At 45.6% G+C, this 15,813-nt stretch overlaps 1 protein-coding gene across 1 annotated transcript in view; it reads right to left on the bottom strand.

Moving 5' to 3' along the window:
- The window catches only part of chtf18 (CTF18, chromosome transmission fidelity factor 18 homolog (S. cerevisiae)), a 98,618-nt gene that overhangs the window by 11,529 nt on the left and 71,276 nt on the right, over nt 1-15,813 (bottom strand). The window contains exons 19-20 of the mRNA XM_072269505.1: nt 13,386-13,533; nt 4,506-4,622 (exon numbers count right to left, since the gene is read on the bottom strand). Coding sequence (XP_072125606.1) covers nt 4,506-4,622; nt 13,386-13,533 — 265 coding nt within the window. The remainder of the gene's footprint in view (nt 1-4,505; nt 4,623-13,385; nt 13,534-15,813) is intronic.

The following is a 15,813-nucleotide window of genomic DNA, read 5'->3' as shown; positions in this document are numbered from 1 at the left end:
ATACAGACAGAGGAGTCAAGCAATCATGATTTCAGTTCATGACTGAAAAGTTCACGGACTTAAAATTAAACCATCATGAGGCTCAGGTGCAATGGCTCTCCATCAAACAGCTGGCACTCCAACATCTGTCGATGGCGATTAAGAATAAGCACATAAGTGATGTACAAGAGCTCGAGTCTGAATCGAATCTTATGGAGAGAAGGGAGAGTTTCACCCTTCAGGGGGTCTGAGAAACATCAAAAAAATTAGATCTTTTGCATAAAATCTGTCATGTTCGTAACAGAGAAGGTAGAACAAATGTGAATGAGGAGGGGGGGTGTGGTAGAGTCTAAATGGGGAGGGTGTTGAAAGAGTTGAGGACATATGAGGGACGGGTGGCAATGCATGTCTTAAGGAGAATGGGAGAAGGGGAGTGGGGAACTAGAGATCAAAAGGGGACGGACGAAAGAATGAGGGCTAGGCAAAGGAAGTGATAGAGGAAATGAGGTTATGAAGTGGAAAGTTTATGATCGAGGGGGAAAACGGTAAGAGGGGTAAGTTGAGGAGAGAAAGGGAAAATGGGAGGATTGTGAAGGGGTAAAGGAAGAGAAAGAGTGAATGAGTTGGATGAAGAATACATTATCCCCGTGAATGCACAGGTTTCCTCTGGGTGCTCTGGTTTCCTCCCATGTACCAAAGATATCTGAGTTAGGGATTGGAAGTTTTGGGCATGCTATGTAGGCACCAGAAGTGTGGCGATACTTTTGGATTGCTTAGCACAATCCTGACATGACTGGCGATCAACTAGAGCTCAAGAAAACCAGCTACAATCTGCACAAAGCTGAGAAACAACAATAAAGGGAGAAGATCAAGATTCACAACGAATAGCACACATGACTTATGGCAAGGGCTGCATACCATCGCAGACTTCAAAGCCAAATGTTGTGGTGCCGCCAACATCGCGGCCTCTTTCCCAGATGAGCTCAATCGCTTTTACGCTAGGTTCAATGTCGCTAACTCTGAGCCTATGAGGAAAGCCACCGCTACAACCTGCAACCTGGCCATCTCTGAGGCGGAGGTATGCAGATGTTTCCGACGAGTGAACAGTCGCAAGGCTGTGGGACCGGACGGCATCCCAGGGCAAGTACTCAGGATGTGCACAGCACAACTGGCATGTGTGTTTACAGACATTTTTAATCTCTCCCAGTGTAGAGTGCCTTGTGCAGCTGGATCCTGGACTTCCTGTCAGATTGCTAGCAGGTTGCAAGGGTGGGCTCCCTCACCTCTAACCCCCTGACTCTCAATACAGGAGCCCCTTAGGGCTGCGTACTGAGTCCCCTCCTTTACTCCCTGTATACCCATGACTGTGTTGACACCCACAGCTCCAATCTGCTAATTAAATTTGCCGACGACACTACATTGATTGGCCTAATCTCAAACAATAACGAGGTGGTCTACAGGAAAGAAATCATCTCTCTGACACAATGTCGCAAAAACAAAGGAGTTGGTTGTGAGTTACAGGAGGAATGGAGATGGGCTAACCCCTATTGACATCAATGGATCTGGGGATGAGAGGATAAATAGCTTCAGGTTCCTCGGCATCCACATCACCGAGGACCTCATGTGGTCTGTGCACACCAGCTGTGTGGTGATAAAGGCACAGCAGCGCCCCTTTCACCTCAGACAGTTGAGGAAGTTTGGTATGACCCCCCAAATCCTAAGAACTTTCTGCATCACTGCCTGGTATGGGAACTGTACCACTCTCTGCAGAGTCCTGCTATTAAGAGAGGTACAGCCCAGCACATCTGTAGTTGTGAACTTCCCATGATTCAGGACACTTACAAGGACAGGTGTGTAAAAAGGGCCCGTGTAAAATGGGGATCCAAGCCATCCCAACCACAATCTATTCTAGCTGCTACCATCCAGGAAGTGGTACTGCAGCATAAAAGCCAGGACCAGCAGGCTCCAGGACAGCTTCTTCCACCAGTCTATCAGACTGATGAACTCACGCTGATTTGAGTGTATTTCTATGTTACATTTACTGATCTATTTATTATAAGTTACTATGATTGCACATTGCACATTTAGATGGCGACGTAACGTAAAGATTTTTACTCATGTATGTGAAGGATGTAAGAAATAAGTTCAATTCAATTCAATTGCTGACTTGATTTGACGCAAACAGTTTGATGTATATTTGACAAATCAAGCTGATCCCAAGGGAATCTAGAATTAGGAGATCCTGATTGAAAACAAGCGGTCATCCATTTAAAGTTGAGGTGAGACAAACTTCTTCTCTCAAAGAACACACATCAAAATTGCTGGTGAATGCAGCAGGCCAGGCAGCATCTCTAGGAAGAGGTAGAGTCGACGTTTCAGGCCGAGACCCTTCGTCCGTCCTGACGAAGGGTCTCGGCCTGAAACGTTGACTGTACCTCTTCCTAGAGATGCTGCCTGGCCTGCTGCGTTCACCAGCAACTTTGATGTGAGTTGCTTGAATTTCCAGCATCTGCAGAATTCCTGTTGTTTGCGTCTTCTCTCAAATAGTTGGAATTCTCTTCCTCATAGGAGGTGGAAGCAGTCTTCCAACATTATTGAAGCAAAAGTAGATGTATACATGATAGGCAAGGGGATGAAAGGTTGTCCTGGGTAGATGGGAATGAGTCATTGAGTTTACAGTCAGATCAGCAACAATCGTATTAAATGGTAACGCAGATATGAGGGGCCAAGGGGCTGATACTTACTCCTAATTCATATACAGGAGAAATTCTACAGATGCTGGAAATCCAAAGCCACGCTCACTCACTCACAATGCTGGAAGAACTCAGCAGGTCAGGCAGCATCCATGAAAATGAAAATGATGTTGTGGCCCAAGGCTCTTCTTCAGGACTGGAAAGGAAGGAGAAAGATGCCAGAATAAAAAGGTGAGAGGAGGGGAATGAGGATAGCTGGAAGGTGATAGGTGAAGCCAGGTGGGGAGGAAAGATAAAGGGCTGGGGAGGAAGGAATCTGATAGGAGAGGAGAGTGGACCACAGGAGAAAAGGAGGGGGGAAGGTCACTAGGGTAGGCGAGAAAAGGTAAGAGACTAGAGTGGTGAATAGAAGAGGGGAGGGGAATGGATTTTTTTTTATATAAATACACTGGAAGGAGAAATCAATATTCATGCCATCAGGTCAGAGACTCCCCAGATGGTACTGCTCATCCACCCTCAGGTTGGCCTCATTGTGGCACAACAGGAGAGCACAGACCAACATGTCAGAATGGGCATTAAAATGTTTGGCCACTGCAAAGTTCCACTGTTGGCGGATGCAATGGAGCTGCTTGATGAACCAGTCCCCCAGTTTACGATGGGCTCACCAATGGAGAGGAGGCCACATCAGGAGCACTGGGCACAATAGACAAACCCAGCAGATTCGCAGCTGAAGCGTTGCCTCACCTGAAGGACTGTTTGGGGCCCTGAATGGAGGTGAAGGAGGAGGTGAGCTGATCCAAACAGATGCATTTAAAGGGAAGCTACGTAAACTTGAGGGAGAAACGATTATAAGGTCATACTGAGAGAGCAGTGAAGCTGGGTGGGTTTCTTCTTGTTTATAATTTTGAAGATATAGATGTCTCTGGCAAGGTCAGCGTTCATTGTGTATCATTATCATCATCCTTGAGATGACACTGAGCCACACTGCTGAATCACTGCATCCTTCTGGTGAAGATAATATTATCTGTTGTTAGGGAAGGACTTCCAGGACTAAGCTCCAGTGAGCATGAAGGAGCAGCAGGTCAGGTTGATGTGACTTTTGGGAGGGAAACATATAGGTGGTGGTATTCTTCTCCCGCTCTTGTCCTTGGTGTTAGAAATCACAGGTGTGGGTGGTGCCATCTGGATAGGCTGGAGCCTGGATGATTAGTGCAATGTAATTCATTGATGTTACACAGTGCAGCCACTAAGTACTCGTGACGAAGTGAGCCAATATTTAGGGACGCTGATAGGTACCAAACAGGTTTGATTGTAGCTGAATTCCTTGAACTTGTTGGAAGTGCATTCACCCAAACAAGTGGAAACCATGAGTACCTTTGGATGGGTGAAAGGCTTCGAGTTTTCAGGAGGTGAATCCATTGCCAAAGACTCTGTCTCTGAGCAGACTATCTACGTGGGTAATCCTGTTGAATTTCTGGTAAGTAGTTTCCAGGAAAAGGAAGCACACGACAAGAACATTCTTTCAACTTAGATTTCAGTAACACCTTAAAGATAGCAAAACATTCTGGGGTGATCTTCAGCAGCACAACAGAACACAATTTGACCTCATGCTACAATGATGATATTAAGACAGATAACAAAACCAAGAGAATTCCAGATGTTTAGACCTAGACAGTTGAAATCATAGCAACTAATAGTCTATGAATGAACATTAGTAAAGTGCAAGCAGTTGGAACTGGAAGACTGAGACATCTGTATTGTAAAGTTAAAGGAGGCAAGATTTAACATTCCAGTTACATTTTCCATTTCAGAATTATTATTGATAAACTTTACCTCTTCTTTCACAGTGACGGACTTGAGAACATTTTCCAGTCTTTGTTCATGGTTTTTCACACAAGGCTTCAAGCTTTTCTTGTTTTCTGTTGGCTTACTGTTGACTTCTGCAGTTTCCTGACAACAGGAAAATCAAATAAAAACGCCTCAGGACCAGGTAACATTTTCAAAATCCAATCCCCACAAAGGCTTCCCCAGTTCATTTCATTTACGTAGCAATACAATGCAGGGTAGGCCATTCTGGCCCCTTGAGTCACACCGCCCCAGCAACCTACAACAAACCCATTAACTCTAACCTAATGACAGGACAATTTACAATTACCAATTAACCTACCCGCACATCTTTGGACTGGGGGTGGGGGGGGCGGGGTGTGAGAGAACCGGAGGATCTGGAGAAAATCCACGCATTCTACGGGGAGCATGAAGAGAGGCTGCTCACAGAACAGAGCCAGAATTGAACTCCAAACTCTGGAACACACCAAGCTGTAACAGCGTTGTGCTAACCACTACGCTACCATAGCCCCATTGTTCGAGAGTGATCAAAAACTAACAAGCCTGAGGAAAATGACGAATGGCAGTAGACACACCAATATGGTCGGAACTTAGGAAAAACTTGGCAGAGTTTGATAAAACAACAAGAAAAGCTGGACACTGAACTGAAAGAGATAAGACTGGTAATCAAAGGCTCAGTGAAACCAAAAGATTGTATGTCTAGAGGGAACTGGAGAGCTTCAGGTAGAGGTTCCACCTAATATCTCAAGGTTTAAATAGCACTTGTAAATGAGCTGAATACAAAAGGAATAGCTGTAGACTGCTTGACAGGGTTGGAAGAGGTTATTGAGATAGAGAGACAAGGCTTTCAAGAATGAAGATTTTAAATCTAAGGCAACTGACTATGGGCTAGTTTGGATAAACAGGAGTTTGAACAGAATAGAGGGAGGAAGGTCGTTGTAAAGCCTACCAAATTACTGATTCCAAAGGTGTAATGGAAAGGATGCTAGGTCAGAATTCAACAAAGATGTCACACTGAACAGTCAGGCTTAACCCAAGACAACGAGAGAAGGGGAAGGAGTCAATGATGATGGAACAGAGTTTGTCATGGTAACATGAATATTTAAAGTTCTGATCTTGTCAATATTTAGTTGAGATTACGTAAGCACTTGAATTAGCCCGAGATGTGTGTGCATACTTTATTCATGTTGTAATGATGGCTAATTAATGTGATTTGTTTTTCCTATGTCACGCAAACACGTATTCTCCATGGACATATTTCACTGTTGAGCACTAAATCCACACTTCGTGGCTTCAGGTACCATTCTCTAAAGGCCTCACTAATCTGGCATGGTGTATCTTGAGAGAAAACTGCATGAGAATTACGTGCTGAACGGAAGGTTGACCCTTCAGCTGCCAAGTTATTGAAAGCTCTACGGCATCAGCACAACAGATGAAAGCTTAATTTTTAAATCTTTTCAATTGCTCTCGGCTGTATTCAGAGGTTTTCATCTGCTTCAAATGGATATTATTTATACCAGTGCCCAAGAAGATCAGGGTGCGCTGCCTCAACAGTCATCACTTAGTAGCACTCAGGTCTACTGTGATGAGTGCTTTGAGAGATTGGTCATGGCTAGAATGAACTCCTGGCTGAGCAAAGTCCTGGCCCTGCTGCAATTTGCCTACTGCCACAATAGTCCTACAGCGGATGCAGTTTCACTGGGTCTCTACTGGCCTTTGGACCACCAGAACAGCAATTCCTACCTCAGGCAGCTGTTTATTGATTACCGGTCAGCATTCAACACCACCATTCATTCAGTACTAATTCACAAGCTTCAAAACCTGGGCCTCTGCACCTCCCTCTGTAAATGGATCCTTGACTTCCTCACCGGGAAACCATATGGATTGGAAATAACATCACCTCCTCGCTGACAATCCACACAGGCTCACCTCAAGGATGTACGCTTAGCCTGCAGCTTCACTCTCCCTACACGCAGGGCTGTGTAGCTAGGCACAGCTCAAAAGGCATCTATAAATTTGCTGATGAAACAACTGTTATTGGCAGAATACAGATGGTGTCAAGGAGGCAAACAGTGAGTGTATCAAGCATGTATTTGAAGATTTCAGCACTCCAGTTATCTCTGCCAGTGTTAGACAGATGGCTTTTAACTTGGTCCACTAGAGTAACTTTTGCAGTTAATGTCAAATCTTTTTGTGGCATCTTGGCACGGGTTTGAAAATTTTTAAAGCCAAAATAAATAAAATTTATCACGGCTTTTTGAATTGGCATCCGTTGGCCCAAGCATATAACATGATAAAAGCACACACAACTGCCACTATTTAAAAGCTGTTCACTCTAAGCATGGTGTAGTGTCTAACGGCGACACAAGTACATGCAACTGACACTAGTTAGAAACTGTCTGCCAACAGTCTCCTGTCCCAAATAAACGAAGGGAATCCTGGCTATTTTCTTGGTTAGCTTTTGTTCTTTAAGAGTTGTCCCAAATAAGCGTCTGTCCCAATTAATCGCAATTTACAGTAATTTATGGTCATTTTTATGTATTGCACTGTTCTGCTGCCACTGAACAATTTAATGACATATGTCAGTGATAGTAAACCTGATTTTGATTAATTGCACTGGTAAAAAAAAGAAAGTCAAGTCTAGGTAAGAACCTTGAACTCCAGGCCGAGTCTTTATGTGCTGCTATTGTGATTCCCGTCTCCCCTTCCCCTACCACCACTCTGCAACCCTGTCTCTCTCAGATCCCACCGTCGGCTCCTGGGCCCTCAGAGGCTCCATCTTCCTCTCACCCCAACCCTTCCCTCTCCACAGACACCCCCAGCCTCCCCCGTCTCCTCCCTGATCCCAGCTCTCATCCGTGCCGGGTCTTTACCATCCCCTCTGACCTTCAACTGTCTGAGGCAGAACACTCTGTCCTCAGTAAGGGCCTCACCTTTGTCCCCCTTCGCCCACACCTCAGCGAGTTCCGTGTTCGCCACGATGTAGAACTTTTCTTCCGCCGTCTCCGTCTCCGAGCCTACTTCTTCGGCAAAGTCTCTTCTACCCCCACCGATGATCCCTTCTCCCATCTTCAACCCTCCTCTTCTTCATGGACACCCCGCTCTGGTCTTCTGCCTGCTCTGGATCTCTTTATTGCTAACTGCCGACGGGACATCAACCGTCTCGACTTCACCGCACATTGTTCCCATCCCAACCTTACTCCTTCCGAACACTCTGCTCTCTACTCCCTCCGCACTAATCCTAACCTTATTATTAAACCCGCCGATAAGGGGGGTGCTGTTGTAGTCTGGCGCACTGACCTCTACCTTGCCGAGGCACAGCAACAACTCACGGATACCTCCTCTTATTTACCCCTCCATCGTGACCCCACTAAGGAGCACCAGGCCATTGGCTCCCACACCATCACCGACTTTATCCGCTCAGGGGATCTCCCATCCACTGCTACCAACCTTACAGTTCCCACACCTCGCATTTCCTGTTTCTACCTCCTACCCAAGATCCACAAACCTGCCTGTCCTGGCAGACCTATTGTCTCAGCTTGCTCCTGCCCCACCGAACTAGTTTAGAAACATAGAAACATAGAAAATAGGTGGAGGAGTAGGCCATTCGGCCCTTCGAGCCTGCACCGCCATTTATTATGATCATGGCTGATCATCCAACTCAGAACTCCGCCCCAGCCTTCCCCCCATACCCCCTGACCCCCGTAGCCACAAGGGCCATATCTAACTCCCTCTTAAATATAGCCAATGAACTGGCCTCAACTGTTTCCTGTGGCAGAGAATTCCAGCATACCACTCTCTGTGTGAAGAAGTTTTTCCTAATCTCGGTCCTAAAAGGCTTCCCCTCTATCCTCAAACTGTGACCCCTCGTTCTGGACTTCCCCAACATCGGGAACAATCTTCCTGCATCTAGCCTGTCCAATCCCTTTAGGATCTTATACGTTTCAATCAGATCCCCCCTCAATCTTCTAAATTCCAACGAGTACAAGCCCAGTTCATCCAGTCTTTCTTCATATGAAAGTCCTGCCATCCCAGGAATCAATCTGGTGAACCTTCTTTGTACTCCCTCTATGGCAAGGATGTCTTTCCTCAGATTAGGGGACCAAAACTGCACACAATACTCCAGGTGTGGTCTCACCAAGGCCTTCTACAACTGCAGTAGTACCTCCCTGCTCCTGTACTCGAATCCTCTCGCTATAAATGCCAGCATACCATTGACATGGTTTCTGCATACCTTGACATGGTTTTATCCCCCCTTGTTCAATCCCTTCCTACCTATGTTCGTGACGCTTCTCACGCTCTTAAACTTTTCGATGATTTTAAGTTCCCTGGCCCCCACCACTTTATTTTCACCATGGATGTCCAGTCCCTATATACTTCCATCCCCCATCAGGAAGGTCTCAAAGCTCTCCGTTTCTTTTTGGATTCCAGACCTAATCAGTTCCCCTCTACCACCACTCTGCTCCGTCTAGCGGAATTAGTCCTTACTCTTAATAATTTCTCCTTTGGAGGAAGTGGGAGGAGCCAAACTAAAGGTGTGGCTAAGGGCACCCGCATGGGTCCCAGCTATGCCTGCCTTTTTGTTGGTTTTGTGGAACACCTATTCTGGTATCTGTCCCCCACTTTTCCTTCGCTACATCAACGACCGCATTGGCGCTGCTCCCTGCACGCATGCTGAGCTCGTTGACTTTATTAACCTTGCCTCCAACTTTCACCCTGCTCTCAAGTTTACCTGGTCCATTTCCAACACCTCCCTCCCCTTTCTAGTTCTTTCTGTCTCTATCTCTGGAGACAGCTTATCTACTGATGTCTACTATAAGCCTACTGACTCTCACAGCTATCTGGACTATTCCTCTTCTCACTCTGTCTCTTGCAAAAATGCCATCCCCTTCTCACAACTCCTCCGTCTCCGCCGCATCTGCTCTCAGGATGAGGCTTTTCATTCCAGGACGAGGGAGATGTCCTCCTTTTTTTTTTTAAAGAAAGGGGCTTCCCTTCCTCCACCATCAACTCTGCTCTCAAACACATCTCCCCCATTTCACGCACATCTGCTCTCACTCCATCCTCCTGCCACCCCACTAGGAATAGGGTTCCCCTAGTCCTCACCTACCACCCCACCAGCCTCCAGGTCCAACATATTATTCTCCGTAACTTCCGCCACCTCCAACGGGATCCCACCACTAAGCACATCTTTCCCTCCCCCTCTCTCTCTGCTTTCCGCAGGGATTGCTCCCTACGCGACTCCCTTGTCCATTCGTCCCCCCCCATCCCTCCCCACTGATCTCCCTCCTGGCACATATCCTTGTATCCTTACACTTCCTCCCTTACCACCATTCAGGGTCACAGACAATCCTTCCAGGTGAGGCGACACTTCACCTGTGAGTCGGCTGGGGTGATATACTGCGTCCAGTGCCCCCGACGTGGCCTTCTACATATTGGCGAGACCCGACACAGACTGGGAGACCGTTTTTCCTGAACACCTACGCTCTGTCCGCCAGAGAAAGCAGGATCTCCCAGTGGCCACACGTTTTAATTCCACATCCCATTCCCATTCTGACATGTCTATCCACGGCCTCCTCTACTGCAAAGATGAAGCCACACTCAGGTTGGAGGAACAACACCTTATATTCCGTCTGGGTAGCCTCCAACCTGATGGCATGAACATTGACTTCTCTAACTTCCGCTAATGCCCCACCTCCCCCTCGTACCCCATCCGTTATTTATATACACACACTCTTTCTCTCACTCTCCTTTTTCTCCCTCTGTCCCTCTGACTATACCCCTTGCCCATCCTCTGGGTTTTCCCCCCCTCCCCCTTTTCCTTCTCCACGGACCTCCTGTCCCATGATCCTATCATATCCCCTTTGCCAATCACCTGTCCAGCTCTTGGCTCCATCCCTCCCCCTCCTGTCTTCTCCTATCATTTTAGATCTCCCCCTCCCACTTTCAAATCTCTTACTAGCTCTTCTTTCAGTTAGTCCTGACAAAGGGTCTCAGCCCGAAACATTGACTGTACCTCTTCCTAGAGATGCTGCCTGGCCTGCTGCATTCACCAGCAACTTTGATGTGCGTTGCTGATACAAACTACAAGTTTCTTTTCACATTAAATAAATTTTCTTTCTGTTGCTGAACCGAACCTTCACCTAATTCCTGGTTTATCTCCTTTTTGTTCTGATTCTCTTAAAATCTTAACACCCACATTATTTCATCCATCATCTGGGCAGAACAATGAAGTCACAAAATCTTCCACGGCTGTTTCTCATCCACCTACATAACTCTACAGAATGCTCTTTGGGAAAAGGTGATGTGGTATCAGTAGACTATGATGCTAAAAATAAATGAAAATAGCTAGCATTTTCTTTTTTGGATCTACTTGGGATCTACTCAGTTCAATAAGCTGTCAGTTCAGTCCCTTTAACACATCTATCAACACAGAACGCCTCAGCAGTTGGCCTTCTTCAAGCTGGGTTGGCATTTCAGTTCACTTTTGGTATCAACTGGTTGGTTTGCCATTCCTCAAGTTTACAAACAAAGTTGCATGGCAGTTATAACATTAAGATGAAACTGAAGACATTTGGATCACCAATTTAGCCAATTTAGATCTGCCAATTTAGCCAACTTACTGTAGCCATGCAACAAACTGGAGGATCAGTGAGTGAGTCACTTGTGCACTTGTGGAGGGAAATGGGAAAAAAACAACATATTGGGGTTGAGCTCCTTCATCTGGACCAAAAGATGGAGGGGAGAATATCCATGTGAAAAGGTGAGGGGGTGGAGCAAAAGCCAGCAAGCAATTGTAGAATCCAGGATGAGGAGGGGAGAGTGGGAAATGCAGCAGAAGCTGGGAAGTGGTAGGTGGAGGGGTTGAAGGTCTGATGACAACGAAGTCTGATAGGAGAGGAATGTGGAGCATGGAATCAAGGCAGGGAGGTAGGAGGACTTATGGGAACAGTAGGGGAGAGGAACCCCCTGATAGGAGTGTGAGGGTGATGGGCAGATGGAGTGATTGTACTGATTACTGTATTGTCCCTCAGAGTATACAATTTCTCCACGAGCATTTAATGCTCCATTCTGTGAGAAAGCTAAACTTGAAATGTCAAATTGTGAATAGGTCATTCATCTCAGGAAAAAAATGGAAGGAAGCAAAGTCAAACAGCCACTCAGGAGATGACAATTCTCCTTGTTGCACCAAAGCAATACTGATCCTTTACCCTAGGCGAGTGGTAACTTTGTGGATTCTAGCAGTGGGTGGAGGTGAGTGACATTTGAGCAGGATCACTGCATGTGTAGCAAAATCACTGCATGAGCAACAAACCTTATGCTAGAGAAACTCAGCAGGTCAGGCAGCATCTATGGAGGGAAATGGACAATTAACATTTTGGATGGAAATCCTTTATCTGGATTGTGAAAAATGTGTGGGTGCAAATGCATTCTCCCCCCCTCCCTCCCAAATTAATGAATTGTTTGTGGGAACTATCAGAATCCACACTCCAGCAGAGGCATACAGGGAGAGAAAGACAACTTATCTGCTTGAGGAAAACAGCCAGCATGTGCCATTGCACAGTTCTCATCGAAAGGGACAGCGCAGAAACAGGTCCTGCTAACTGCGACGCTCATATGTACCCTTCTACACTATTCCTGTCTAAACAACTGTCCAGATGCCTTTCAAACTTCGTAATCGTTGCTGCCTCCTCTACCGGCTTGTTCCTGTCACCACCCTCAGTCTGAAACACTTAACTCTTCAGATTTCCCTCCTCACCTTAAATGTGCCCTCTAGTTCTGGACTCTTCTGCCATGGGAAAAAGATCCTGACTACCTAGCCTATCTATACCCCTCATAATGCTATAAACCTGCATAAGGCCAGCCCTTAGCCTCCACCAGTACAGAAAGAATAAACCCTACCCATCCATTTTCTCCTTATAAACACATACAGGCCTCCATCCCAGGCAACATTCTGATATATCTCTGAGGACAATCAGACTGGATTCCCACCTGTACAGCTATCGTGAAGTATTTAATTTAATCAAAACTTCACTCAACAGATTCCTCTCAAAGAGTTGGTGGATGGCAGGTCAACCAGCCATCATCTGGTGACATCAATTAGCCAGGATAAAACCATATCTTGTCTTGACCTTCTCTATCAAATCACTTCATAATTTTAGATCAAAGTATTTCAACTATTACACTAGACCGTAAAAATAGGGTCTGTAAGGATCAGATAATGGCTAATAGATCTAGGAGAGACTTCTTTTATTCAAATAGTGTGAAGATTTTGGAGCTCACCACCTCAGAGTGATTTAGTTGAATATAGAGACACATTTATAAAGAACATGGGATAGGAGAAGAAAGATGAAGGGCTTGAAGGGTGGTGATTAAACAGGCTGGGAGGTGATTTGCCGGATCAAACCATCAACACAGTGCAGCTGACAGAATGGACTGGTGCTCCATTGTAAATTTTGCATACTGTGATAAGGAGCACCTGCATTATGGGATGTCCTCCCTCATTTCCAGAATTCATACAATTTGTACTCCTCGGGCAAGCTTTCAGTGCTCACCATTGGCTGTTACAAAAAAAGGTCACACTTGCATTATGTAGGTCTCTCAAAGCTGTGTTCAAGCTCAGTGACATTATCCCATTCTTCCATACACAGATCTCAGCACAGTGAGAGTGAAGGGAGAGGAGATGTGATGGGGCATGAAGGCTGGATGAGAACAAGTAGTGGAAAAAGAATTTGGAGGCTACACAGACCGTGTCACCTGCCTTAGACAGTTGTTACTTCACAGAGTGGTTCCAACATACAAAAAGATTTAACTATTAAAAAATTGAAACTTATTGATGCCAGTAGGGTCAATTTGGGGAGTGTTTACCTTTCTGTCCATGTTTCGTGTATTTAGCAAAGCTTCTACACGCCTCATCTTTTCCAGCTCAATCTCCCGAGCAATCAGCTGTTTAGCCTGGTAGGTCATTGGTCTCCGGGCAGGAAGATCAGGAAATCGGCACACATCTTCTACATTACTGTGAAACAAGGTTAGATAAGGTTGACAGCACAACCAACAAAAAGCAGTGTACTGTGATTGTTAGTTATAAAATGTACAATTTTATTGAGGCACAAATGTTTTCTCTATCATTGCTTAACTTGCACAACCCAGGTTTTAATTCACAACCATTTACAGCTATTCCGTCAGCTACCCCAGCCTGGATCACTGGAGTTCTTAATCTCAGTCTATGCTGCTGCCAAAAGGTTGTAATAAACTTTTTCACTATCTGTGCTAATTTATGTCACGGTTTTTGAATTTATGCCTGATAGTGCTTTGTTCTAGTTGATGGGCAGTAGGACGTTATACAATATGAAACCATGAGAATAGATTCAGTACTTTTTAAAGTTTATTTTCAGGAACTGGAGGTTGTGGTAAGGTTGACATTTCTTGCCTGTCACTGCCTGTGACCTGCCGACTTAAATGGTTGCACAGTGCTTCTGAAGGTACTCCCACCATACTGCAGGGAAGGCTGCTCCAGGATTCAGACATAGATTTGAAGGATTGGTAATATATTTCCAAGTCAGAATGGCATGCATTTGGGAGGGGAACTTGCAGATGCTAGTGTTCCTATGCATTTGCTGCCATTGGCCTTTCTGGATGTAGACTGCATGGTTTGGGGGGGTGCGGTTAGATTAGACTGCAGAGAAATTCCAGTATTTGTAGATGGTACATACAGCAGTCACGGTGCATGCACCACTGGCGGAGGTAAGACAGAGGAGAATTAGGCCATTTGGCCCATTGACTCTCTCTGTACCTCTTCACGCCCAGACCAATCAAGAATCTAACAATCTCTGCCTGAAATATACATAAATACTTGGCCTCCACAGCTGCCTGTGGCAATGAATTCCATAGATTCACCAGTCTCTGGCTAAAGAATTCTTCATCCTCTCCGTTCTAAAAAGACGCACTTCTATTCTGAGGCTGTGTCTTCTGGTCTTTGACTCTCTCACTATAGGAAACATTCTCTCAACATCCACTTTATCAAGGCCTTTTACCACCCTTCATTCTTCTCAGTTCTAGTGAATACAGGACCAGAGCCATCTAACGTTCTTCATGTGACAAGCCATTAAATCCTGGAATCATTTTTGTGAACCTCCTTTGAACCCTCTCCAGTATCAGCACGTCCTTTCTAAGATAAGGGGCTCAAAACCTCACAATATTTCAAGTGAGGCCTCACAAGTGCTTTAAAAAGCCTCAACATTACACCCTTACTTTTATATTCTACTCCTCTTGAAATGAATGCTAACATTTGTGACAAGAATACACATAGATTAAGATGTAGCTGTCCTGTGCTGGCACAGTGGGATCAGCAGTTGGTCTGCCATCTGTCTTCAGGAGAGAGAGAGATAAGGAAAACAATGGAGCAGCATTTGGAGATGTTAATGAAGGGGAAGGAGAGCTGTCAAGATCAGCTCCCCCTTTGAACCCCGAACTGTTTGAAGTGATGGACAGGCGATACCCCAGCAGGGGGATAAAAAGGGACAGGTTCGCTAAGGCAAGACACACACGACACCCGAGGTAACAAGACCCTGTAAGCGGTGCGTTTCTCACAAGTCGGTGGGAAGTACCGGGCCATAGACGCACAGGGTGGAAAGGCACGATCGGCGGGAACCTGGTGTGTGTCCACTCTTGCCTGGGTGCTGGGTTCACCGCAGAGAAACGATCGTATCTGGAAACGGAGGGTGTCACGGTCAGTGACCTCAGATGACATCACAAAGGACTCGCCCGAAAGCTGACTGCGAAGATCTGTGTGGAAGCCTTGAATATTCATTCGTTTTGCTCTCTCTCTCCTTCCCCCCCACTGTCCATCGCCATGGTAGCGATTACTGCGAACTGAACTGAACTTTGCGTCACTTTGAAACTGGTCATTTACCCCTAGACAACGATAGAGCTTGATTGATCCTGTTATCTTAATTCGGTGTACATGTATGTTTATCATTGCTGAACTGTTGCATTCATTGTCCTTTTGATTAGAGTACTGTGCTGCTTGTTTCTTTAATAAAACTTTCTTAGTTCTAGTAATCCAGACTCCAACTGAGTGATCCATTTCTGCTGGTTTGGCAACCCAGTTACGGGGTACGTAACACATTGCATTTGCCTTCCTCACCACAGACTCAACTTGCAAATTAACCTTTAGGGATTCCTGCACAAGGACTCCCAAGTCACTTTGCACCTCAGATTTTTGTATTTTCTCTCCACTTAGAAAATAGTCAGCCCTTTTATTTCTTCTACGAAAGTGCATGACCATACACTTTCT

Source organism: Mobula birostris, chromosome 9 (genome assembly GCF_030028105.1).
Source record: "Mobula birostris isolate sMobBir1 chromosome 9, sMobBir1.hap1, whole genome shotgun sequence".
Classification (NCBI taxonomy): Eukaryota; Metazoa; Chordata; class Chondrichthyes; order Myliobatiformes; family Myliobatidae; genus Mobula; species Mobula birostris.
Note: the sequence above shows the minus strand (reverse complement) of the source record. Positions and strands in the feature narration are given on the sequence as shown.